The 26,138-nt window shown below is 46.3% G+C and overlaps 1 protein-coding gene across 9 annotated transcripts in view; it reads right to left on the bottom strand.

Moving 5' to 3' along the window:
- LOC140429491 (casein kinase I) overlaps window positions 1–26,138 on the bottom strand; it is a 359,065-nt gene that overhangs the window by 84,618 nt on the left and 248,309 nt on the right. For all 9 annotated transcript variants that reach the window (XM_072516548.1, XM_072516547.1, XM_072516551.1 and 6 more), the window contains one exon: window positions 19,313–19,461. In XM_072516548.1, coding sequence (XP_072372649.1) covers window positions 19,313–19,461 — 149 coding nt within the window. The remainder of the gene's footprint in view (window positions 1–19,312; window positions 19,462–26,138) is intronic.

Here is a 26,138-nt window from a genome sequence, read left to right as displayed (position 1 = left end):
AAAATATGCTAAAAATCCTGAAATATAGATGGATTTTCTCAAAGTTCTACTTTCAACTTCTAATAATAATAATCTTTATTATTGTCACAAGTAGGCTTACATCAACACTGCAATGAAGTTACTGTGAAAATCCCCGAGTCGCCACATTCCGGCGCCTGTTCGGGTACACAAAGAGAGAATTCAGAATGTGTAAATTACCTAACAAGCACATCTTTTAGGAGAAAACCGGAGCACTCTGGAGGAAACCCACGCAGACACAGAGAGAATGTCTATACTCCGCACAGAGTGATCCAAGCCAGGAATCGAACCTGGGACTCTGCGTGTGAAGTGCTAACCATTGTGCTACCGTGCCACACAAATGCTTCTATCACAGAATGATGGGTTAGAGTTTTAAGTAATGCAATTTTATTTACTTTAGTAAATGTACTTTTATTCAACATTTGAAACATTTAAAACACACATTACAAAGTAAAATCAACACAAAATCCCAAACATGCCTCCCCACCAACTACCCCACCTTGCCTTCCCCCCCGCCCAACAGCTGACACTAATCAGCTCTTTTAAATGTAGTACAAACAAAACCCCTCACTCACCCCTCTCAGAACAAATTTCATGTTTTGCAGGTGCAAGAACTCCATTAAATCCCCGGGGGGGGGGGGGGGGGGGGGGGATGTTCTGCTGACGAGGAAGGGACAGTGAGGTGGGGGCGGAGGCTGCCTGGGGGCGGGCCGGTGGAGGCGCGGAGCACGGGCTGGAGGCAGGCCCAAAAAAGGGGATGGCTGATCGGCGAAGGGGGGGGGCAATGAGTCCCCCAACTAGGCTGATCACCTGGAATGTTCGAGGGTTAAATGGGCCTGTCAAGAGGGCACGTGTGTTCGCGCATCTTAGGGGACTGAAGGCGGACGTGGTAATGTTGCAGGAGACGCACCTTACAGAGTAACTGACCAGATTAGATTGAGGAAAGGCTGGGAAAGTCAGGTCTTTCACTCAGGGCTAGACTCAAAGACTAGAGGGGGTTGCGATCCTGATCAATATGCGGGTGGTGTTTGAGGCGGGTAGAATAGTCTCGGATGTGGGAGGTCGGTACATGATGGTCAGTGGGAAACTGGAGGGGGTGCAGGTAGTATTACGGGGTACTCAGCGATCACAATCTCACCATGCTCCGCACTGGGTTGACCTGCAGGTTAGTAAAGACAGTAACCAGCGCCCACACTGGAGAAGAGATGTGGGACTTTTGGCTGACGAAGGGGTGTGCGCGCGGCTGAGGAAATGTATTCAGAACGAAATTTCAGCAGCAATGGTCTGGGAAGCACTGAAGGCGGTGGTCAGAGGGGAGCTGATCTCGATACGGGCCCATAGAGAGAAGCTGAACAGGAATGGACCGACTGGTTAAGGAGATACTGCAGAACAATAGGGGGCATGTGGAGACCGCAGAGGCAGGCTTTTAAGGGAACGGCGGAGGCTACAGTCGGAGTTTGGCTTGTTAACCACAGGGAGCGCAGTAGAGCAGCTGAGAAAGGCGAGGGGGACGATCTACGAGTATGGAGAGAAGGCCAGCAGAATGCTTGCACAGCAGCTTAGAAAGAAGGAGGCAGCCAGGGGAGATAGGGAAAGTAAATGACGGAGATGGGAACCTGGTTGGAGATTCAGCAGGGGTGAATAAGGCGTTTAGGGATTTCTACAGTAGGCTGTATAGGTCGGAACCCCCTACGGGGTCGGAGGGGATGAGGCACTTCTCGCGGGGGCTGAATTTCCCCAAGGTGGACAGGAAGCTGGTAGAAGGGCTGGGTGCCCCACCGGGTTGGAAGTGATAGTGGAGGGTCTGAAGGCCATGCAGGCGGATAAAGCCCCGGGGCCGGACGGGTACCCAGTGGAGTTTTATAAAAAGTTCTCTGGGATATTGGGACCGGTGTTGATGAGGATGTTCAATGAGGCAAGGGAAAGAGGGGTGCTGCTCCCGACGATATTACAGGCCACAATTTCGCTGATTCTGAAGCGGGACAAGAATCCGGAGCTGTGTGGGTCCTACAGGCCGATATCCTGTTGAATGTGGACGCCAAACTGCCGGCCAAAATGTTGTCCTCCAGGATTGAGGATTGTGTTCCGGACGTTATTGGGGAGTACCAGACGGGGTTTGTTCAGGATAGGCAGTTGGTGGCCAATGTAAGAAGGTTGTAAAATGAGATTATGATGCCCCCTGAAGGCAGGGAGGTGGAGGTAGAGATCGCAATGGATGCAGAAAAGGCTCCTGGTCGGGGAGAATGGGGTTATCTGTGGAAGTTACAGGGACGGTTCAGATCTGGGCGGGGCTTTGTTGACTGGGTCAGGTTGCTGTGGCAAGTGTACGGCCGAATAGGACTACTTTAGACTGCACCGGGGGACAATGCACCCTCTCCCCACTGTTGTTCGCGCTTGCAATAGAGCCGTTGGCAATTGCTCTGAGAGCTTCAAGGGGGGGGGGGGGTTGGAGCACAGAGTCTATGCAGATGACCTGCTTCTGTATGTATCGGACTCATTAGAGGGGATGGAGGACATCATGGGGATTCTACGGGAGTTTTGGCCGGTTTTCAGGGTGTAAGCTAAACATGGGGAAAAGTGAGATGTTTGCGATCCAGGCGAGGGGACAGGAGAGGCGATTGGGGGAGCTGCCGTTTAGATTAGCAGGGGGAAGCTTTAAGTACCTAGGCATTCAAGTGGCGCGGGAATGGGACCGGCTGCATAAATTAAATCTGGCCCGGCTAGTAGACCAAATGAAGGACAATTTTCGGAGATGGGACACGCTCCCGTTGTCATTAGCTGAGAGCGTGCAGACGGTGAAGATAACGGACCTCCCGAGATTCCTGTCCGTGTTTCAATGTCTCCCCATCTTTATTCCACGGTAAAACAAAGTGATCTCTGGCTTTGTTTGGGCGGGCAAGACCCCGCGGGTAAGGAAGGTAATGCTTGAGCGGAGTTGGGGAGAGGGCGGGCTGGCGCTGCCACATTTTCGTAACTATTACTGGGTGGCGAATATAGCCATGATCAGAAAGTGGGTGGCGGGGTTCGGCATGGGAGCGTATGGAGGCGGCTTCATGCAAGGGCACCAATTTGGGGGCGTTGGCAACTGCGCCTCTGCTGTTCCCGCAGGCATGGTACTCCACCAGCCCCGTGGTGATGGCGGCCCTAAGAGTCTGGGGGCAATGGAGGAGGCATGTGAGAGCAGAGGGAATATCGGTCTGGTCCCCAATCTGTAATAATCACCGGTTTGCCCCTGGAAGTATGGATGGGGGGTTTCAGATATGGCGGAGTGCAGTGATTGAGAGGATGGGGGATATGTTTCTAGAGGGGAGCTTTCCGAGTACGAGGGCGCTGGAGGAGAGTTTGGTTGGCGAGGAGAAACAAATTCAGGTATCTGCAGATACAGGACTTCTTACGTAAACAGGTGTCAACCTTCCCGCTCCTACCGCTAAGGGGGATTCAGGACAGGGTAGTTTCCAGAGGGTAGGTAGGAGAAGGGAGCGCCTCGGACATTTATAAGGAACTTATGGGGTCAGACGAGACGCAGACTGAAGCGCAAGTGGGAGGAGGAGCTGGGTGGAGGAGAGATTGAGGATGGTCTGTGGGCGGACACGTTGAGTAGAGTCAATGTGTCCGCAACATGTGCCAGGCTCAGCCTGATACAATTTAAGGGTGTTCACCAGGCTCACATGACAGTGGCCCAGATGAGCAGATTCTTTGGGGTGGAGGACAGGTGTGCAAAATGTGCGGGAGGACCAGCGAACCATGTCCACATGTTCTGGGCATGTCCGAAACTTAGATGATTTTGGCAGGGGTTTGCAGATGTCATGTCCACGGTGTTAAAAACAAGGGTGGCACTGAGTCCAGAGGTGGCGATTTTCGGGATGGCGGAAGACCCGGGAATCTAGGAGGAGAAAGAGGCAGACGTTCTGGCCTTTGCTTCCCTGGTAGCCTGGAGATGGATACTATTAGCTTGGAGGAACTCAAAGCCCTCAAAGTCGGAGACCTGGCTATCGGACATGGCTAGTTTTCTCTGTTTGAAGAAAATCAAGTTCGCCTTGAGAGGGTCACTGTTAGGGTTCACCCGGAGGTGGCAACCGTTTGTCGACTTCTTCGCGGAAAATTAATCGCCAGCAGAAGCAGTTTAGCTTAGAGTAGGGGGTTAATAAAGGTGGGACCTGTAAGGGAGGGAGATGGCTTTGGCACTATGTTTATAGTTTCATGTACATGGTTTATTGTGTTGTTGTTACAATACCAAAAAATACCTCAATAAAATGTTTATTAAAAAAAAATCCCCTAGCCTCCATCCCAAACAGAACCTGCCTGTGAGCGATGAACGAGGTAAAGGCTAAACCGTCTGCCCCCACTCCCGTCTGGAACTCCGGCAAGTCTGACACCCCGAATGTGGCCCTCAGGGGACTGGGTTCTAAATCCACATGCAAGACTGCCGACATGGTGCTGAAGAGTAACCTGGTTTGATTTTGATTTATTATTGTCACATGTATGAAATGAAAAGAAAAATGAAAATCGCTTATTGTCACAAGTAGGCTTCAAATGAAGTTACTGTGAAAAGCCCCTAGTCGCCACATTCCGGCACCTGTTCGGGGAGGCTGGTACGGGAATTGAACCGTGCTGCTGGCCTGCCTTGGTCTGCTTTAAAAGCAAACAATTTAGCACTGTGCTAAACCAGTATTAGTATACAATGAAAAGTATTGTTTCTTGCATGCTGTACAAACAATGCATACCGTACAGAGGGAAGGAAGGAGAGACTGCAGAATATAATGTTACTGTTATAGCAAGGTGTGGAGAAGAGATCAACTTAATACGAGGTAGGTCCATTCAAAAGGCTGATGGCAGTAGGGAAGAAGCAGTTCTTGAGTCGGTTGATACATGACCTCAAACTATGGTATCTTTTTCCTGACGGAATACGATGGAAGAGAGTATGTCCGGGGTCCAGGGTGCGTGGGGTCCTTAATTATGCTGGCCGCCTTTCCTAGGCAGCGGGAATTATAGATAGAGTCAATGGATGGGAGGCTACATGGACTGGGTTACATTCACAACCTTTTGTAGTTTCCTGCGGTCTTGGGCAGAGCAGGATCCATACCAAGCTGTGATACAACCAGAAAGAATGCTTTCTATGGTGCATCTGTAGAAGTTGGTGAGAGTCGTAGCTGACATGCCAAATTTCCTTAGTCTTCTGAGAAAGTAGAGCCGTTGGTGGACTTTCTTAACTATAGTGTCGGCATGGGGGGACCAGGACAGGTTGTTGGTGATCTGGACACCTAAAAACCTGAAGCTCTCGACCCTTTCTACTTCGTTCCCATTGATGTAGACGGGGCATGTTCTCCACTACGTTTCCTGAAGTCGATGACAATCTCCTTCGTTTTGTTAACATTGAGGGATGTCGTCGCACCAGTTCAACAGATTCTCTATATCATTCGTGTATTCTGGCTCATCATTGTTTGAAATCTGACCCACTACGGTGGTGTCATCAGCAAATTTGAAAATCGAGTTGGAGGGGAATTTGGCCACACAGTCATAGGTGTATAAGGAGTATAGTAGGGGGCTGAGGGCACAGCCTTGTGGGGCACCGGTATTGAGGATGATCGTGGAGGAGGTGTAGCTGCCTATCTTTACTGATTGTGGCCTGTGGGTTAGAAAGTTCAGGATCCAGTCGCAGAGGGAGGAGCCGAGGCCAAGGCCACGGAGTTTGGAGAGGAGTTTCATAGGAATGATGGTGTTGAAGGCTGAGCTGTAGTCGATAAATAGGAGTCTGACATAGGTGTCTTTGTTATCTCGGTGTTCCAGGGTAGAGTGCAGGGCCATGGAGATGGCATCCACTGTGGACCTGTTGCAGCGGTAGGCGAACTGTAGTGGATCAAGGCAATCCGGGAGGCTGGAGTTGATTCGTGCCACGACTAACCTTTCGAAGCACTTCATGATGATGGATGTCAGAGCCACCGGACAATAGTCATTAAGGCACGCTGCTTGGCTTTTTTATGGTACAGGGATGATGGTCATCTTCTTGAAGCAGATAGGGACCCTCAGATTGTTGTAAAGAGAGGTTGAAGATGTCTGCGAATACCCCCGCAAGACCTGAGTGCTCGTCCGGGTACCCCATCTGGGCCAGTGGCTTTCCGTGGGTTGACCTTCGATAAGACTGCTCGGACGTCTGCAGTGGTGGTCACAGATACAAATTCATCCGAGGTTTTTGGGGTGGAGGGCTCGCTCTCGCTGACCTCTTGCTCAAAGCGGGCATTGAATGCGTTGAGCTCATCAGGGAGGGGTGCATTGGAGCCGGCGATTTTACATGCCTTCATCTTGTAGCCCATTATGTCTTGCAGACCTTGCCATAGACGGCGGGGGTCCGTGTGGCTAGCCTGGGACTCCATCTTGGTCTGGTACTGTCTTTTGGCATCTTTGATGGAATTCTTTAGATTATGTCTGACTTTCTTGTATAGGTCAGGGTTGCCTGACTTGACTGCCTCAGACCTCAAACATTTCTCCAACTTCGAGCAGGACCAGAATATATGTACATGACTGGCTGGACCCCTCCCACACCGCTTACAAATATCCTTCACCCCCTTCATACAACTAGCTCATCCTCGACTTCATCAGGTGCACCCCATGCACTACCTTTAGCTGCATCAAAGCCAGCCTCACACACAAGGTTGAGGCATTCACTCTCTGCAGCACCTCACACCACAGCCCCTCCCTCCAGCACCATCTCCAGCTCCTCTTCCCACTTAGCCTTAATCCCCTCTGAAGGTGCCATATTCTCCTTCAAAATCCTCCCATCGTCGAGATGACCCCGCCCCCCCCCCTCCCCCCCGCCACCCTGCAGTCCCATCACCAACAGCCCGCTCTCCAATAACTAGGAGGGCGGTGCCACCAAAAAAGTTCCAAAAATTTATTTTTGCGAAACCCCGCAACTGTATGTAGCTGGAAATCTCACCCCGCGGGACCCCAAATTTCTCTCCCAAACTGTCCTTCTAAAAATAAGAGTAAAGCAGTACGAGTTGTCAGATGACAATTAAACAAACACAGATGCACACATTAACAAGCTTAACATGCGAGAGGACAACATACTGCTGTGGAAAGGTGTCAGCTGTGGGTCAGTGGTAGCCTCTTGAGCTGAAAAGTGTGGGTTCAAGATCTAATCCAGTGATTTTAACAAATAATCCAGACCGACACTCCAGTGTGGCAACATCAAAGATGCCATCTTTCGGATCGAGGCCCGGTCTGCTCTCTGGTAGACAGAAAAGATGCCAAGGCACCATTTCAAAGCAGGAAAGTTCTCCCTGGTGTCATGGCCAATTTTTATCCCTTAATCAACATCATTAAAACAGATCAATTCATCAGCTGGAAAGCACTTGGGGTTTGCTGAGATTGTGGAAGGTGCTACATAAATAAAAGTATTTCTATGGATGTGTGTGGGGAACATTTTTATAAACAGTTGGTGACAACTAAAAATATAGAGCTTTGATTGCCCCCATTTTATTCATGGCTTTGAGTGACCAATTTTATGAGCAACTGCACCCAGCAAGGCCAAGCAGTGTCGGCATGAGAGCAAGTTGTTATATTCCAAAAAAGCTCAAGGGTATTTCAACAGAACAGAAAAACAGGATACACTAACATTTGCATTAGCGGAGTTGAGATTTACAATGTATTTCTAATTTCCTAAGTATTGATGAGAAATTTGATAAGTAAATTCCTTCAGGCCTTGAAAATGATACAGCATATCGGATGCTAAATACTATCCATGGCCAATTTCTAATCTTAAACAAAGTACCAAAATATTCTGACCTAATTAGTCATGAACATACGAATTAGGAATAGGCCATTCAGCCCCTCCACCTGGTCCACCCCTCAGTAAGATCATGGCTGATCGGATTGTGGCCTGAACATCACATTCCAGCCTACCCCATTAACCTTAGATTTGTGCCAAATGAGGGAGTCAATCTACTTCTACCTGAAAGATGTGCAATTATCGACTCCCGACTCAAACATGGATAAAAGAGCTGAACATCAGAGGCGAGGAGAGGTGACTGCCCTTAACATCAAAGCAGTATTTGACAGAGTATTGCATCAAAGAACCTTAGCAAAATTGGAGTCAATGGGAATCAAGGGGAAAACTCTCCACTGATTGGAGTCATTCCCTGGCACAAAGGAAGATGGTAGTGGCTGTTGGAGGCCAGTCATCTTAGCTCTGGGGCATCACTGTAGAGGTTCCTCAGGAAGAGTCCCAGCCCCAACCATCTTCTGCTGTTTCATGATGATATTCCCTCCATCATAAGGTCAGACTCCTATTTATTGACTACAGCTCCACCTTCAATACCGTAATCCCAGCCAAGCTCATATCAAAGCTCCAAAACCTAGGACTTGGCTCCTCAGTCTGCAACAGGATACTCGACTTTCTGACCCACAGACCACAATCAGTAAGAATAAACAACAACACCTCCTCCACAATAGTCCTCAATACCAGGGCTTGCAAGGCTGCGTACTTAGCCCACAACTCTACTTCCTATACACACATGACTGCGTGGCAAAATTTGGTTCCAACTCCATCTACAAGTTTGCTGACGATACGACCATAGTGGGCCGGATCTCAAATAATGACGTCAGAATACAGGAGGGAGATAGAGAACCTCGTGGAGTGGTGCAGCGACAACAATCTTTCCCTCAATGCCAGCAAAACTAAAGAGCTGGTCATTAACTTCAGGAAGCAAAGTACTGTGCACACCCCTGTCAGCATCAACGTGGTTGAGGTGGAGGTGGTTAACAGTTTCAAATTCCTAGGGGTGCACATCCCCAAAAATCTGTCCTGGTCCACCCACGTCGTCGCTACCACCAAGAAAGCACAACAGCGCCTATACTTCCTCAGGAAACTAAGGAAATTCAGCCTGGCCACATTAACTCTTACCAACTTTTACAGATGCACCATAGAAAGCATCCTATCAGGCTGCATCACAGCCTGGTATGGCAACTGCTCAGCCCAGGACCACAAGAAACCTCAGACTCATGAACACAGCCAAGTCCATCACACAAACCTGCCTGCCATCCATTGACTCCATCTACACCTCCCGCTGCCTGGGGAAAGCAGGCAGCATAATCAAAGACCCCTCCCACCCGGCTTACTCACTCTTCCAACTTCTTCCATCGGGCAGGAGATACAGAAGTCTGAGAACATGCCCAAACAGACCCAAAAACTGCTCCTTTCCCGCTGTTAGCAGACTCCTAAACGACCCTCTTATGGACCGACTTCATTAACACTACACCCTGTATGCTTCATCCGATGCCGGTGTTATGTAGTTACATTGTGTACCTTCTGTTGCCCTATTATGTATTTTCTTTTATTCCCTTTTTTTCCCATGAACTTAATGATCTGTTGAGCTGCTCACAGAAAAATACTTTTCGCTGTACCTCGGTACACGTGACAATAAACAAATCCAATCAAATGTAGGATGTTCGCTGATTAGTGCACAATGTTCAGCACCATTCGTGATGTCCAAATGTAGCAAGACCCAAACAATAACCAGGCTTGGGCTGACAAATGGCAAGTGACATTCGCGCCCACACAACTGCCAGGTAATGGCCATCACCAACAAGGCAAAATCTCACCATCTTCCCTTGACATTCAATGGCTTTACCATCGCTGAATACCCCATTACCAGCATCCTGGGGAGTTACCATTGACCAGAAACTGAACGGGACCAGCCATATAAATACTGTGGCTCCAAAAGTAGGTCAGAGGTTGGGAATTTTACAGCGAGTAAGTCACTTGCCGACTCCCCAAAGCCTGTTCACCATGTGCAAGCACAAGTCAGGATTGTGATGGAATAAACCTCACTTGCCTGGATGAGTGCAGCTCCAACACATTCAAGAAGTTGAACATCACCCAGGACAAAGCAGCCGACTTGACTGGCACCCCATCCACCACCTTAAACATTCACTCCGTACACTACCAATACAGTAGCCGCAGTGTGTACCATCTACAAGAATCACTGCAGCAATTCACGAAGGCTCCGACCATAGCACTTTGCAAACCCTCAAATTCTACCACTGAGAATGACAAGGGCAACAAATGCATGGGAAAACCACCACCTGCAAGTTCCCCGCCAAGTAACACAATGTCCTGACTTGAAACTATAATCACTCTTTCTTCACTGTTGCTGGGTGACAATCCTGGAGTTCCTTTCCTAACAGCAGTGTGTGTTCCTACAAATCAAGGACTACAGCGATTCAAGAAGGTAGCTGATCGCCACCTTCTCAATTAGCGATGGGTAACAAATGCTGGTCGTGACCACGATGCCCACATCCCATGAACGAATATATAAAAAAGGAGACCCTGCTGTAAGGGTCTTTCAGGTTTACTCCCTGTTCATTAACTTATTCCCCCTTTCTTTTATTTTTGCAGTTACAGTTTTGATCCGTGGATGATTTTCAGACATGTCTTTTTAAGGCAAGAAACCTGTATCTTTAATTCAAATAAGAAGAATCTAGAAGGTTGTGCTGGTTTAAACTAGAGTTGCAAACCGACCGGCAGTGACGGAGAGATGGGTTGGGACACAGTTTGATAGATTGTTAGTGGTTAATGGAATGGCTCTGCCTGGTAACAGGTGTAGTACGAAGTCTTACAACACCAGGTTAAAGTCCAACAGGTTTGTTTCAATGTCACTAGCTTTCGGAGCGCTGCTCCTTCCTCAGGTGAATGAAGAGGTCTGTTCCAGAAACACATATATAGACAAATTCAAAGATGCCAAACAATGCTAGGAATGCGAGCATTAGCAGGTGATTAAATCCTTACAGATCCAGAGATGGGGTACAGAGATGGTAACAGGTGGTGATTGGATCCTATTCCACTGAGATATTTTTCAGAGTCCCAAGGTTTCAATTTGGTTTCAGTTTTGATTCTGGCAGCGCAGTGGCAAGAGCCAAATATAACTCGCTCCAGAAAGTTGCTGTGAGAAATATAACTTTCGCCAGAAAGCTGTGTTGAGAGTACTGCATTCTTGAAACCACAAAAAACCTGACTGAATCAATCTACAGGAAAGTCATCACGGGCTGTAGACAAAGGCAAAAATCTACTTTTTCTCCAGAGAGAATGTGTTTATTTCTGAAACCACAGATACCTGAATGAATCCACAGTAAAAGCCTTGAACTGAAGGCCGGGATTGAAGCAAAGCTGCTAAAAAAAACATCTGAAGCAAAGGCTTTATCTTTTGACTTTAAACCTCATTATTATTCATCCCTTTCCCCTCATCTGTGTTTGTCTACCTTGTGCGTGTGGGTAGAGGGTGGGGGAAGTCAAAGTGGGAGTAAGGAGTTAAATGATAGTTAACCAGTTGTCTTCACTGCATATCTTATTGTAGTTCATAAGAACATAAGAACTAGGAACAGGAGTAGGCCATCTGGCCCCTCGAGCCTGCTCCGCCATTCAATGAGATCATGGCTGATCTTTGTGAACTCAGCTCCACTCCGGCCCATACACCATATCCCCGAATCCCTTTATTCTTTAGAAAGGTATCTATCTTTTTCTTAAAAACGTTTAAAGAAGGAGCCTCAACTGCTTCACTGGGCAAGGAATTCCAGAGATTCACAACCCTTTGGGTGAAGAAGTTCCTCCTAAACTCGGTCCTAAATCTACTTCCCCTTATTTTGGGGCTATGCCCCCTAGTTCTGCTTTCCCTGACCAGGGATCGGTCAAGTGAACTTTCTCTGACCTGCTTCTAATGTATTTACATCCTCTCTTGAATAAGGAGACCAAAACGGTACTCAGTACAGTCTTACCAACTGTGCAACTGCAGTAAAACCTCCCTACTTTTATATTTCATTCCCCTTACAATAAATGCCAACCTCCCATTTTCTTTCCAAATCACTTGCAACACCTGCATACAAACTGGTTTTGATTCATGTGCCAGGATCAATCGAGAAAGAAAAACAAAACACTGTTGAAGTTACAATAATTTTAACAGTTTGGGAGGTATTAAACAAAGCTTCATGTAGGCATTTTAACAACTTGTTCCGAAACAAAAGTATCTCCCTGCTCAAGTAGAAGCTCAAGTCTGGATATACCCCTTCAATGGCATTTAATGGCAGCCATGCTGTTACTTCAAAAAAATGACTAATTTTAACAGTACATTTCCCCTTCCCTTCAGTGCTGTTAAAACATGACAAGTTCAAGAATACTTATTTTCAAGATGAGCTTTGAAGAAAGTGCATGCAGATCATAGTTTTGAAAAGCACTGAGGGGTTACCTTCAGTTCTACAGAAGTAGTGCTATTTTACGATACCATTAACAATGTATATGTGTCATCTACATAGCCAAGTTCATTGGCTTTCAAAATACGTAAGCCTCTAAAGCACTATGTATTGCACAGCACAATAAGTACATAATGTTTAGCACCACTCGCGACTCCTCAGACACTGAAACACTGTCCATATGCAACAAGAAACAGACAACATTCAAGCTTGGGCTGATAAGTGGCAAATAACACATGTGCCACATAAATGCCAAGCAATGACGATCTCGAACAAGAGAGATCTTCATCTTCCCTTGACATTCAATGGCATTACCATTGCTGAATTCCCCAATACCAACATCTTGGGGAGTTACCACTGATCAGAAACTGAACTGGACCAGCCATATAAATACTATGGCTACAAGAACAGGTCAGAGGCTGGGAATTCTGTGGCAAGTAACTCAATTCCTGACTCCTCAAATTCTGTCCACCATCTACAAGATACAAGTCACGAGTATGATGGAATACTCTCCACTTCCTGGATGAGTGTTGCTCCAACAACACAAGTAGCTCAACACCATCGAGAACAAAGCAGATCACTTGATTGGCATCCCATTCACCACCCGAAACGCCCACTCCCTCCACCACTGAGACACAGTGGCAGCAATGTGCACCATCTACAAAATGCACTGCAGCACTTACCAAATCTCCATCGACAGCACCTTCCAAACTCGCAATCTCTACCACTTAGGAGGACAAGGACAGTAGATGCATGGGAACACCCCCTGCAAGTTCCCCTCCAGATCACTTACCATCCTGATTTGGAACAGTGTTGCCGTTCTTTCACTGTCTCTGGGGCAAAATCCTGGAACCCCCCCTCCCCAACACACACACACACACACACACACCCCAACAGCATTGAGGCTGGATCTATACCACATGGACAGCAGCGGATCAATAAGATGGCTCACCATCACCTTCTCACAGGCAACTGGGAAGGGGCATTAAAAACACTGGTCTAGCCAAAGATATCCACACCCCGTTGGAAGGAGTTTCTCAAAAGTCACTGGGCCCTGCTGACTCAGCATGTTCAAGAAAGTCAGAAAAGGACAGAGGACACCATGCTCACAATTTTTCAATTTTCCTTCGAAATAACTTGGGGCGGATTCTCCGATCCTGTGGCTATGTCCGCAGGATCGGACTGGTCTTCCGCCCAGAAAGTCGGCCTCACCACCGCATCGATCCTCTGTCCGGTGGGGCGCTGCCAACCGCACAGCATAAAGCCCCCGGCTTTATCTGGGAATACGGCCGCAGATTGGCCGGGTCCGTGGCCGCGCCATGCAAAAGGATGATATTAGGTGAGATGATCAAAAGTTAGTCAGTGAGGTAGATTGAGGAGTGCCTTAAAGGACAAAAGCACGTTGGAGAGGCAGTGGGTACAAAGAGAGTATTCCAGAGTTGGGGCCGAGGCAACTGAAGGCATGGCCGCTTATGTTAGAGAACTAAAATTCGGGATACACAATAGGTCAGAATAAGAGGAATGCAGATATCTTAGAGGATTGTGGGGTTGAAGGAGTTTAAAGGGGAGGGAAAGATTTGAAAACAAGGACAAGAATTTTGAAGTCAAGACATTGCTCAACAAGGAGTCAGTGGTCAGTGAGGACAAGGGTGATAGGGGAACAGAACACGCTGTAAGTTTAGACGTGGGCAAGAGTTTTGAATGACCTCAAGTTTACTAAGCATGGAATGCAAGAGACCAGCCAGCAGTGCATTGAAACAGTTGAATCTAGAAGTAACAAAGGCATGGATGAGGACTTCAACAGCAGATGAACTGAAGAGAGTCAAATACAAATTATGACATTGTACTGGAGGACAGCCAAATATAACAAGCTGTTCAAGGAGAAAAATTTGGAAATAAACACCGCTGTAAAGATCAGTTGGAGGCAAATTCTTGGAATCCACACAAGATAGAAATTTTGAGAAATTTTTGGAATCATTGTTCAGAGCATAGGTTTACTAAAAGTGTTCATTGTTAAGGTAACCGATAGGATAGATAAAAGGAAATGCAGATACTGCAGATGGGGTTTAAGAATGCATTCATTAAAGTTTACTGCAAAAATTCAGGGATATTGTATGAGAGAAAATGCAGCTATGAGGATGAAAGTTGGCTGATTGACAGAAAGCAATTAGGTTTAATGATTTTGCTTAGATTGAAATAGGAATACAGTGAACAGTATACAATATAGTGAACAGTAAGAACTTTAAAATATTGCAGGAGGACACAGATTTGATGTGAAGCTGTGTTAAGCAACTCATTTTACGAACAAAACAGAAAAGTAGTATAAATACTTAATGGGGTAAATATCAAATGGTATGGAATGATAGTGGAACCCTGGGACTCATAGTACAAAACTGTTTGAAGTTTGAAGGTAGATGAAGCTATAATAAAGGCCAACAGTGCACTTTGTAAGCAAAGGCACGAAGTATAAGAAGCAAGTCACAGGCGATACATTTATAGAACTATGTGGTTAGACCACAGAAAAGTACCAGAAAGCCATGAAGTACATGCAGAATAGATTCTCACGTCAGCATCATTCTAGTGAAAGTATAATTAAGTACTGTGGAGATATTGTGATTAATTAAAGCAAAGCAGAAAAGCCAAGGATGAGATTTAACAGACATTTTTTTTAAAACCACAAAAGATTTTCATACCTTCCCTATTCATTGCATTTCCTGTGGTTGGTGAGGCACTGACTAAGGGGTCAGCAATTTAAAATCATTCCTGGAGAGTGGAAAAATTAAATTTCTTTATAAAGCACAAGGTGCTTTCTCGTAAGGAACGATTGAGGCAACGTCCACGGTATCTTGAAATGGAATAGGGGTTAATATTTGAAGTAGAGGATGATTCTGAGAAATGGGATGAGAGCAGGAAATTGAGATTAGTTTTGGATTCTTCGAGGAAGTGGAATGGACCAAATGGACTTCTTCAGTGTGGTGAAATGTTCATTTTTTATGGTTCTCCTTACAAGCTTCAGGGTTTTAAAGGCTAAGTTTAGTGTCATGTAATCACCAATGCCAATGCCAATTAACCTAGCTTTCTTTATCATTTTTTTTCCAATCACAGGCAGCACGGTGGCACAGTGGTTAGCACCACAGCACCAGGGACCCAGGTTCTATTCCCAGCTCAGGTGATGATCTGTGTGGAGTTTGCACTTTCGCCCCGTACCTATGTGGGTTTCCTCCAGGTGCTCCGATTTCCTCCCACAGACCAAAAATGTGCAGGTTAGGTGGATTGGCCATGCTAAATTGCCCCTTGTGTCCAGAGATGTGCAGGTTCGGTTAAGGGGTTATTGGGATAGGGTGGGGAAGTGAGCTCGGGTGGAGTGCTCTGTTAGAGAGTCGGTGCAGTCTCGATGGGCTGAATGGCCTCCTTCTGCACTGCAGGGATCCGATGATCGATGAACCCAGTATTCACTCTTACAACATGGCTTCCCAATTTTTAAACAAGTCCCATGCTTTAAATTACTTAGCTTCACTTTCAAGCATGCAAACTGAAGACATTCTCAGACCTTATTTTCACTCTAACACCAACAAAAGGTTCACAGAACTGCTACAAAGCAGTCAGTCAGCACCTTGTCGGAGCACTGACTCTCCAACTGAGCATTTCACCTAGTGCCAATTTCTTTCTTTTTTTAAATATAAATTTAGAGTACGCAATTCATTTTTTCCAATTAAGGGGCAATTTAGCACAGCCAATCCACCTAGTTTGCAAATTTTTGGGTTGTGGGGCGAAACCCACGCAAACACGGGGAGAATGTGCAAACTCCACATGGACAGTGACCCAGAGTCGGGATCGAACCTGGGACCTCGGCGCTGTGAGGCTGCAGTGCTAACCCACTGCGCCACCATGCTGCCCCGTAGTGCCATTTTCTTGCCTTCTTCCAATACCGTGAAGAATATTTGAAAAGAAACAATCATCCAATTCCCTCCTGAATGCCTCAATTCAATCTGCCTGCACCAAACATCGAGGTAGTGTATTCCAGATCCTATGCCCTTGCTGCAAAACAGTTTTTTTTCATATTGCTTTTGTCTCTTTTGCCAATTATGTTAAATCTGCCGCCTCTTGTTCCCGATTCTATCTGTCTACGCTGTCCAGGCCCCTCGCGATTTTGAATAGTTAATAAATCGCCTCTCCATCTTCTTTTCTCCAAGGGAAAAAGCACCAACTTCTACAATTGATCTTCAAAACTAAAGTTTATCATCTCTGGAACCATTCTCGTAAACTTCTTCTGCACTCTCCAATGACTTCAAACCTCGCCAAAAATGTGGTGTACACAGTACTCCAGCTGAGATCTAACTAGTGACTTACAAAACTTTAACATAACCTTGCTCGTACACTATGCCCCTATCAATCAAGCCTGGGATAATGTATGCTTTATTAACTGCTCGCTCAACCTGTCCTGACACTTTAGGCACACCGACACAGAGGTCCCTCTGCACCTGCACCCCACCTCTCCCCTCGAGAGCAAGGGCCTTTATTTTATATTGGCACTCCATGCTCTTCCTCTTAAAATATATCACCTCACATTTCTCCACATTGAACTCTATCACCTGTCGGTCTTTTCCACAAACTTGTCTATGCCCTTCTGAACTTCTACACCGTCAACCTCCCCATCCTTTACAATGCTTCCAAATTTTCTATCGCCTGCAAATTTTGAGTTTGTTCCCTGTACACCAAGGTCTGGGTCATTAAGCTAGATCAGGAAAAGCAAGAGTCTCAACAGAGTGCCAGGAACCAGGGTTCAATTCCAGCCTAGGTGACTGTCAGCGTGGAGTTTGCAGTTTCTCCCAGTGTCTGTGTGGTTTTCCTCCAGGTGCTCCTCAGTCCAAAGATGTACAGGTTAGGTGGATTGGCCATGATCAATGTGCGAGGTTACGGGGATAGGGCGGGGAATTGGGCCTAGGTAAAATGCTCTTTCGGAGGGTGGATGAAGGCCCGATGGGCTGAGTGGCCTCCTTCTGCACTACAGGGATTCTATGGATCATTAGTATCCAGAAATCTAGCGATTTCTGTTTTGAACATACTCAATGATTGAGCTTCCACAGCCCTCTGGGTAGAGAATTCCAAAGATTCACCACCCTCAGAGAAATACCTCCTAGTCGCAGTCTTAAATGGCCGACCTCTTATTTTGTGATTATGTCCCCAGCTCTTAGACTCATCACCAGAGGAAACATCCCATCTACAGCCAACCTGTCATATTGTAAGTTTCAATGAGGTCACCCCTCATTCCTTAAAACTCGAGGGAGCACAGACCCAGTCTCTCGAATCTCTCCTCATAAGAGAATCCCCCTTCATCTCAGGGATTAATTTGGTGAACATCCGTTGCACTCCCTCCATGACAAGTTTATCCCAACTCAGACAAGGAGGTCATATTGTACAATACTCCAGGACAGGTCTTCTATACAACTGCAGTATGTATTTTTAAGCTAGGTTTTACAGGAAGTGGGTGTCATTGGCTAGGCCAATATTTATTGCTCATCCCTAATTGCCCTTGAGAAGGTGGTGGTGAGCTGCGTTCTGGAACCGCTGCTTTCCAAGGTATAGGTACATCCACGGTGCTGCTAGGGAGAGAATTCCAAGATTTTGACCCAGGGTCATTGAAGGAACGGCAATATATTTCCAAGTCAGGATGGTGAGTGACTTGTAGGGAAACCACCAGGTGGCAGTATTCCCATATGTCTGCTGCTCTTGGTGAATTCCTGCTGTACATCTTGTAGATGATACACACGGCAGCAACTATCCACTGGTGGTGAAGGGATGGAGTGTTTGTGGATCGGGTAGCAATCAGGTGAGCTGCTTTGTTCTGGATGGTGTTGAGCTGCTCAAGTGTTGTTGGAGCTGCACGAATGCAGGCAAGTGGAGAGTTTTCCATTACACACCTGACTTGCATCTTGTAGGCGGTGGGCAGGCTTTGGGCGGTCAGGAGGGGAGTTACTCGCAGCAGGACTCTTAGCCTTTGATTTGCTCTTGTAGACACAATATTTATCTCACCAGTTCATTTTCTGGTCAAAGGTAATTCCGAGGATGTTGACGGTGGGGAGTTCAGGGATGGTAATCATAGAATCCCTAAAGTACAGAAGGAGGTCATTCGACCCATCAAGTCTGCACAAACCCTCTGAAAGAGCACCCTACCTATGCCCACTCGCCTCTGCTCTATGCCCATAACCTCACCTAAGCTGCACATCTTTGGTCACGCAGGGCAATTTAGCATGGCCAATCCACCTGACCTGCACATCTTTGGACTGTGGGAGGAAACTGGAGCACTCAGAGGGAACCCACACAGACACGGGGAGAACACAGAAAATACAGTGCAGAAGGAGGCCTTCGGCCCATCGAGTCTGCACCAACCCACTTAAACCCTCACTTCCACCCTATCCCCATAACCCAATAACCCCATCTAACCTTTTTGGGCACGAAGGGCAATTTATCATGGCCAATCCACCTAACCTTCACGTCGTTGGACTGTGGGAGGAAACCGGAGCACCCGGGGGAAACCAACGCAGACACGGGGAGAACATGCAGACTCCGCACAGATAGTGACCCAGCCGGGAATCGAACCTGGGACTCTGGGACTGTGAAGCAACTGTTCTAACCACTGTGCTGCCCTTGAGAGAGATTGGATGGACTTGGATTGTTTTACTTGGAGCAGAGGAGACTGAGGGGGGACATAATTGAGATGTATAAAATTATGAGGGGCGTAGATAGAGTAGACTGGAAGAAACTTTTCCCCATGGCGGAGGGATCAATGACCAAGGGGCATGGATTTACGTTAAGGTACAGCAGGTTTAGTGGGGATGTGAAGACAAACTCTGGAGCATGACTAGTAAGTGTTGCTGGTGCAAGAATGCAACATAGGGCCACAACATCATAGAAAGTCACCAGAAGCAATACTAGCGAGTTAGTTTGTACTTTAACCAAACATAAAACAGGAAATTTAAATCAGATTTGTAAGTCTATTGATCACAGATTAAAATCGTTTTTTTCAGTGAACGTTGAGAATTGGAATACTTACTAGCTGTATAGCTATCATAAGCACCGTCTTAAGGGTAAAGGTTCTGTCACAAAGGTCAAATAAATCTTCCAAGCTAGGTCCCAGTAATTCAAGCACCATAGCATTGTATTTTCCACATGGACCAAAGTAGTAAACCTGAGGAATTCCATCTGTGGATAAAGGAAAAAAAAAAAATCAGTATTCCACCTACATTTGTATATTCTGTAGAATTACATTCTTACGTAATTTGCAATTTAGGTTACAAGTCAAACTAACCATAATTTTATTACATAATCATGGAATGTTATGACTTATTGCACCTCAATTCTCGATTTTCATACAAACATGCCTGTTTGGTGTGCTTGTCAAAACCGGTCAAAGAGAGTTTTCAAATATTTGCCAAAGTGAGCACAGAATTATGAAAATAAATGACTGGATAACTGGATGCCACAGTGGGTTAGTATTTGACCTTCCGGACTTGGGTTGCATGCCAGCCTAGAATAATTATATGAAAGCTTCTCTTTCTGTCAGCTCAAAAAGTTCGATATGAAATTGGTGTGGCAACTCATCCCACTTCATTCAGAATTGACATTCACAAAGAAGCCTGCGATTCAATATAATCCAACCAGCTCATTCACAGCAGAAGCAACAAGAATGTCAATTCAGAAAATGCATGTTTCACAAAAGGTTCCTTCCTTGCAAGTTTAAACAAAGCAAGGAAGGGCCTTCACGCTGCAACTATTTAATAGTACAGCTGGATAGTGGAGCACTTACGGCAACATGTTAATCAGCAGTTGTCGTGGCAAAATTTGAGGCGCAGTAGCTCTAAGAAAATGCATTGCCAATATTATTTCTACATCTACTATGACTTAGTTTTTCTTCATATTAATCAATCGAATTCCAAAATGCCATCAAAACTGAGTTTTAAAAGAAAAATATTAGTCTCGGTAGGCATTCTATTTCGATCCCTGTGGTATTTTGAAACATTTAGTCTTCAGCAAAAAATAGTAAGGCACTGGTTCAAACATTGGGTTAGATAGCTGCATCTTCCTCCTGCCATCTGACCTTCAGTACACATGGAAATTGTTTTATACTTGGCACCATAGTAGTCATACAAAGGGTGCTGAAACTGGGAAACCCATATAAAACAGCAGATGCTAACTCAGTGAATAATTTCCGATCTGAAATGTGGACATTATTTCTGCTCAAGGGTGTGATTTTGGTGCCAAGGCAGGTGGATGGAGTCAATCACGGTCTGATTGAAAGAGTGTGTCAGCCTGGCGGGACTGAATGACTCCTCCCTCTTTCTACTACAAAGGTCAGCGCTTGTTTTGCCTCCTTGCTGGGGGTTATATTGCTGGTCCTGACGCTGGGAGCGGCCATTTGGCCGGTTTGATATGCTTCTCAGGAACTGTATCGCTCATCTGTTATTGGTTACTTTATGTCTGTTATTTTAATTTTAGGGTCACTAACAATGTCCAAATTCACAGAGACTCAGTCCCGGACTGCAATACGGGCTCACAAATATTGATGAGTTCACTTCATCAGCTGCCGCTTCTCCGCCCCCGAAAGCAGATGCTCTCAGTAATGAGCTACTAGATCCCTTGACACTGAAAAGAAGGCAGCAGCATCACCTGGGCCGGGCCTGCTGCTAAGGGAGTGCCGCTGCAAAGGCTCTCCAGCGGCAGCATGACGTCAGCACAGAGAGTGATGCTGCAGGGGGTCACATGGGAGAGAGGGTGCTGTCAATCAAAGGAGCGGCACACTCTGCTTTCAATACCAAATCTGCAACTCTGAAATCAAATGAGAAAATCACAAAATTAAAGAGAACAAAATGCTATTAAGTCAATGGAACGGAGTTCAGATGAACCTTTCAGCTCCAAACCTGAACCATTAACCGGAGCTTCCCGTCTCCATAGATGCTGCAGGATCTGCTCAGTCTGACCAGCATTTTCTGTTTTTAATCTTATTCCTCTCTATTTATTTGTTTCCCCTCTGTTTCTTTACATAATGTTTTCATTCAGCACGGTGCTCAAGTTTTCTTGGTATTTGTGTTTTGTTTATTTCAAGCTCTGTAAGTAGTGACCAAAGAAATCAGACATAAATGCAGTTTAATCTCTCAGAACAGATAACTGAACAACTTTACAACTATCATCGCTTCTCGGCCTTTTGGCTCAGATTTGATATGTCTCTCTTGTGGGGACCATGAATTGGATTCAATTTGAATTGGTTTTTGGAGCAGGCGAGGAGCTGGATTAGGGGTTCGCCCCGACCCACACTCTGAGCCCTGGCTTGGTAATTAAAAAAAAAAAAACTTTACAACTATCTAAAGAGAAGCTTTTAACATGGCTTGATTGTTCTTTATTTTCTAAATATTTTCTTTTAATTTTTCCAATTAAGGGGTAATTTAGTGTAGCCAATCACATCTTTGGGTTATGGGGGTGTGCCCACCAGACACAGGGAGAATGTGCAAACTCCACATGGACAGTGACCCGGGATCGAAGCCGGTTCTTGACGCCCTGAAGCAACAGTGCGAACCTCTACTCCACCTTGCCACCCCATTATTTTCTAAATATGCGATATGAAATAGAATCAGAGAAGAACCGTGCAGGGGGGCCACTATTTGGCCGATCAAGTCTGCAATTACCAACCGAAAGAGGAGCCTCCCTCGATTCACTCCCCACCCTATCCCCGTAACTCCACCCAACCTGCACATTTTCGGACTGAGGAGGAAACTGGAGCACCCGGAAGAAATCCATATAGACACAGGGAGAACCTGCAAACTCCACAGTCACCCAAGGCTGGAATTGAACCCGGGCCCCTGGCACTGTGAGGCAGCTAAATAGTATGACAGCGGAATTGAAAAGACAGAAATTATTTCCTCACATAATACAATGTCCTGTTTCTGTACCCCCACACCACCACCGACCTCCAAGGAGCAACGCAGCACCAGTGAAACTGACCTGACAGGCTTCAGAAAAATCAGAACTTTCTTTTAAGCCAATCTGCCAGATCCTCAGCTCTGGCTGCTCAGCATGGATGACGGGAACTCCATTTAAAACACCAAGCCCCTGGGCACCGGTGTTTGGAACCATCTGCACCTGCCTCTCTGGGACCCTGGTCAAAGGTTTGGGAGCATCACAACACCACTGAGATATGTGAAAACACTTTCAAACTGGCTGACTTTACCTTAACGAGCACAAAATGGTAAGAATACATTAGTCTTGTGTGTTATTCAAATGGATTTATGTTACGCAGACCGATAAAATCTCATATTTGTAAAATTAGCTGAATGAATTTCTTGAAGGAACATGTGCACAGTATCTAACTCACGTTTATCGTAACACAATCTATAATGTGTAGGTGGTGATGTTGGTGAGTTTCTAACAGTGTGCATGACAACTATCATTGTTCGACAGAATCTTATCAATAAGTTTAAAAAAGCATGAAAATTAGACACTACAAATAAAGACATGCAGAATGCTGCTAGAAGATAAAGGGCAAGAATGGGTGAGGGATAGATTCACAACAATTCTATTTTCAAAGCATTTATAAAGAAATACAGCAAGCAATCTTTGTATCATTTAACAGAATCACTAATTTTAGAGGGTTCACTTGAGAGTGTAGCAGCAGTATGTATATTTATTTTTTAAAGGCCTAACGGGTGTTGAATTTTTTTTTCCTTTTAAATCTCTTTGGGAATTCAGATCAGAGGGGATGGCAACTAGGGCAGTTGCATGCTCCTCTTGTAGGATGTGGGTGGTGAGGGACACCACTGGTATCCCCACTGACTAGACCTGCGGGAAGTGCACCCGACTCCAGCTACTCCAAGATCGCGTTAGGGAACTGGAGCTGGATGAACTTCGGATCATCCAGGAGGCAAGGGGGTGATAGAGAGGAGTTAAGGGAGGTAGCCACACCCAAGGTGCAGGACAAGAGCAGCTGGGTTACAGTCAGGGGAAGGAAAGGGAACAGGCAGAAAGTGCAGGGATCCCTCGTGGCCGTTCCCCTTCAAAACAAGTATACCGTTTTGGGTGCTAACGGCACGTGGGGGGGGACCTACCGGGGGAAGGGCCTAGCGGCCAGATCTCTGGCACGGAGCCTGGCTCTGTGGCTCAGAAGGGAGGGGGGGGGGGGGGGGAAAGAGAATAGAAAAGCAATAGTGATAGGAGACTCAATGTTTAGGGGAACGGATAGGAGATTCTGTGGTCGAGAACAAAACTCCCAGAAGGTATGTTGCTTCCCTGGTGCCAGGGACAGGGATGTCTCCGATCGAGTCTACAGGATTCTTAAGGGGTAGGGCGAGTTACCAGAAGTCGTGGTGCACATAGGCACCAACGAGATAGCTAAGAAAAGAGGTGAGGATCTAAAAAAGTGATTTTAGGGAGTTAGGTTGGAAGCTAAAGAGCAGGACAAGCAGATTGTAATCTCCGGTGCCACATGCAAGTGTGGCAAGGAACAGAGAGCGAGTGCAGCTGAACACGTGGCTACAGGGCTGATGCAGGAGGGAAGGCTTTAGTTATGTGGATCATTGGGATACCTTCTGGGGAAGGAGGGACCTGTACATGAAGGACGGATTGCACCTAAACTGGAGGGGCACCAATATCCTGGGCGGGAGGTTTGCTAGAGGTCTTCGGGAGGGTTTAAACTAGTTTGGCAGGGGGATGGAAAGCAGAACTATGGATCAGAGGATAGGGTAGCTGTTGAAGAGGCAGAAATAGTTTGCAGCGAGTCTGTGAGTAAGGATAGACAGTTTATAGGGCAAAGTTGCACTCAGTGGAATGGGTTAAAGTGTGTCTGTTTCAATGCAAGGAGTGTCAGGAATAAGGGAGATGAACTTAGAGCATGGATCAGTACTTCAAGCTACGATGTTGTGGCCATTACAGAGACATGGATTTCACAGGGGCCGGAATGGTTGTTAGATGTTCCGGGGTTTAGATGTTTTAAGAAGAATAGGGAGGGAGGTAAAAGAGATGGGGGGAGTCGCACTGTTAATTAGGGAGTATCACAGCTGCAGAAAAGAAGGTAGTCGAGGAGGGTTTGTGTACTGAGTCAGTATTGGTGGAACTCAGAAACAAGAAAGGAGCAGTCACTTTATTGGGGTTTTCTATAGACCCCCCAATAGCAGCAGAGAGATAGAGGAACAGATTGGGCGGCAGATCTTGGAAAGGTGCAGAAGTAACAGAGTTGTTGTCATGGGTGACTTCAACTTTCCTAATATTGACTGGAACCTCCTTACTGCAAATGGTTTGGATGGAACAGATTTTGTCAGGATTCCTGACTCAATATGTAGAAAGGCCGACTAAGGGGGAGACCATATTGGATTTGGTGCTTGGCAACAAACCAGGCCAGGTGTCAGATGTCTCGATGGGAGAGCATTTTGGTGACAGTGACCACAACTCCTTGACCTTTACCATAGTCATGGAGGGATCGGAACAGACAGTATGGGAAGGTGTTTAATTGGGGGAGGGGAAATTATACTGTTATTAGACAGGAGCTGCGGAGCATAAAGTGGGAACAGTTGTTCTTGGGGAAATGCACAACAGTAATGTGGGGGTTGTTGCTGCGAGTGCTGGATAGTTTTGTCCCACTGAGACGAGGATGGAATGGTAAGGTGAAGGAGCCTTGGATGACAAGAGAAGTGGAGCTTCTAATCAAGAGGAAGAAGGAAGCTTACGTAAGGTTGAGGAAACAAGGATCTGACACGGCTCGAGAGGGTTACAAGGTAGCCAGGAAGGAACTCATAAATGGACTTAGGAGAACTAGAAGGGGGCATGAAAAAGCCCTGGCGGGAAGGATTAGGGAAAACCCCAAGGCGTTCTACACTTATGTGAGAAATAAGAGGATGATCAGAGTGAGAGTAGGGCCGATCAGGGATTGTGGAGGGAACTTGTGCCTAGAGTCGGAGGAGATAGGGGAGGCCCTAAATGAATATTTTGTTTCAGTATTCACGAGAGAGAAGGACCTTGTTTGCTCACGAGAACAGCGTGAACCAGGTAAATAGGCTCAAACAGGTTGATATTAAGAAGGAGGATGTGCTGGAAATTTTGAAAAGCATCAGGATAGATAAGTCTCCTGGGCCTGACGGGATATACCCACGGTTACTACGGGAAGCGAGGGAGGGGATTGCTGCGCTGTTGGCGATGATCTTTGCTTCCTCACTCTCCACTGGAGTAGTACCAGATGATTGGAGGGAGGCAAATGTTGTTCCCCTGTTCAAGAAAGGGAATAGGGAAATCCCCAGGAATTACAGACCAGTCAGTCTTAAGTCTGTGGTGAGCAAAATATTGGAAAGGATTCTGAGAGATAGGATTTATGATTATTTAGAAAAACATAGTTTAATTAAAGATAGTCAGCATGGCTTTGTGAGAGGCAGGTCATGCCTCACAAGCCTCATTGAATTCTTTGAGGATGTGACAAGACACATTGATGAAGGTCGGGCAGTGGATGTGGTGTATATGGATTTCTGTAAGGCATTTGATAAGGTTCCCCATGATAGGTTCATTCAGAAAGTTAGGGGGTAGGGGGTATGGGATACAGGGAAAGCTGGCTGTCTGCATACAGAATTGGTTGGCCAAAAGAAGACAGCGAGTGGAAGTGGATGCAAAGTATTCCGCCTGGAGGTCGGTGACCAGTGGTGTCCCGCAGGGATGTGTTCTGGGGCCTCTGCTCTTTGTGGTTTTACTAAATGACTTGGATGAGGAAGTCAAAGGGTGGATTAGCAAGTTTGCCGATGACACGAAGGTTGGTGGAGTTGTAGATAGTGTTGAAGGCTGTTGCAGGTTACAACTGGACATTGACAGGATGCAGAGCTGGGTTGAGAAGTGGCAGATGGAGTTCAACCTAG

This window comes from Scyliorhinus torazame, chromosome 9 (assembly GCF_047496885.1).
Source record: "Scyliorhinus torazame isolate Kashiwa2021f chromosome 9, sScyTor2.1, whole genome shotgun sequence".
Lineage (NCBI taxonomy): Eukaryota > Metazoa > Chordata > Chondrichthyes > Carcharhiniformes > Scyliorhinidae > Scyliorhinus > Scyliorhinus torazame.
This window is presented reverse-complemented; position numbering and strand designations above follow the sequence as displayed.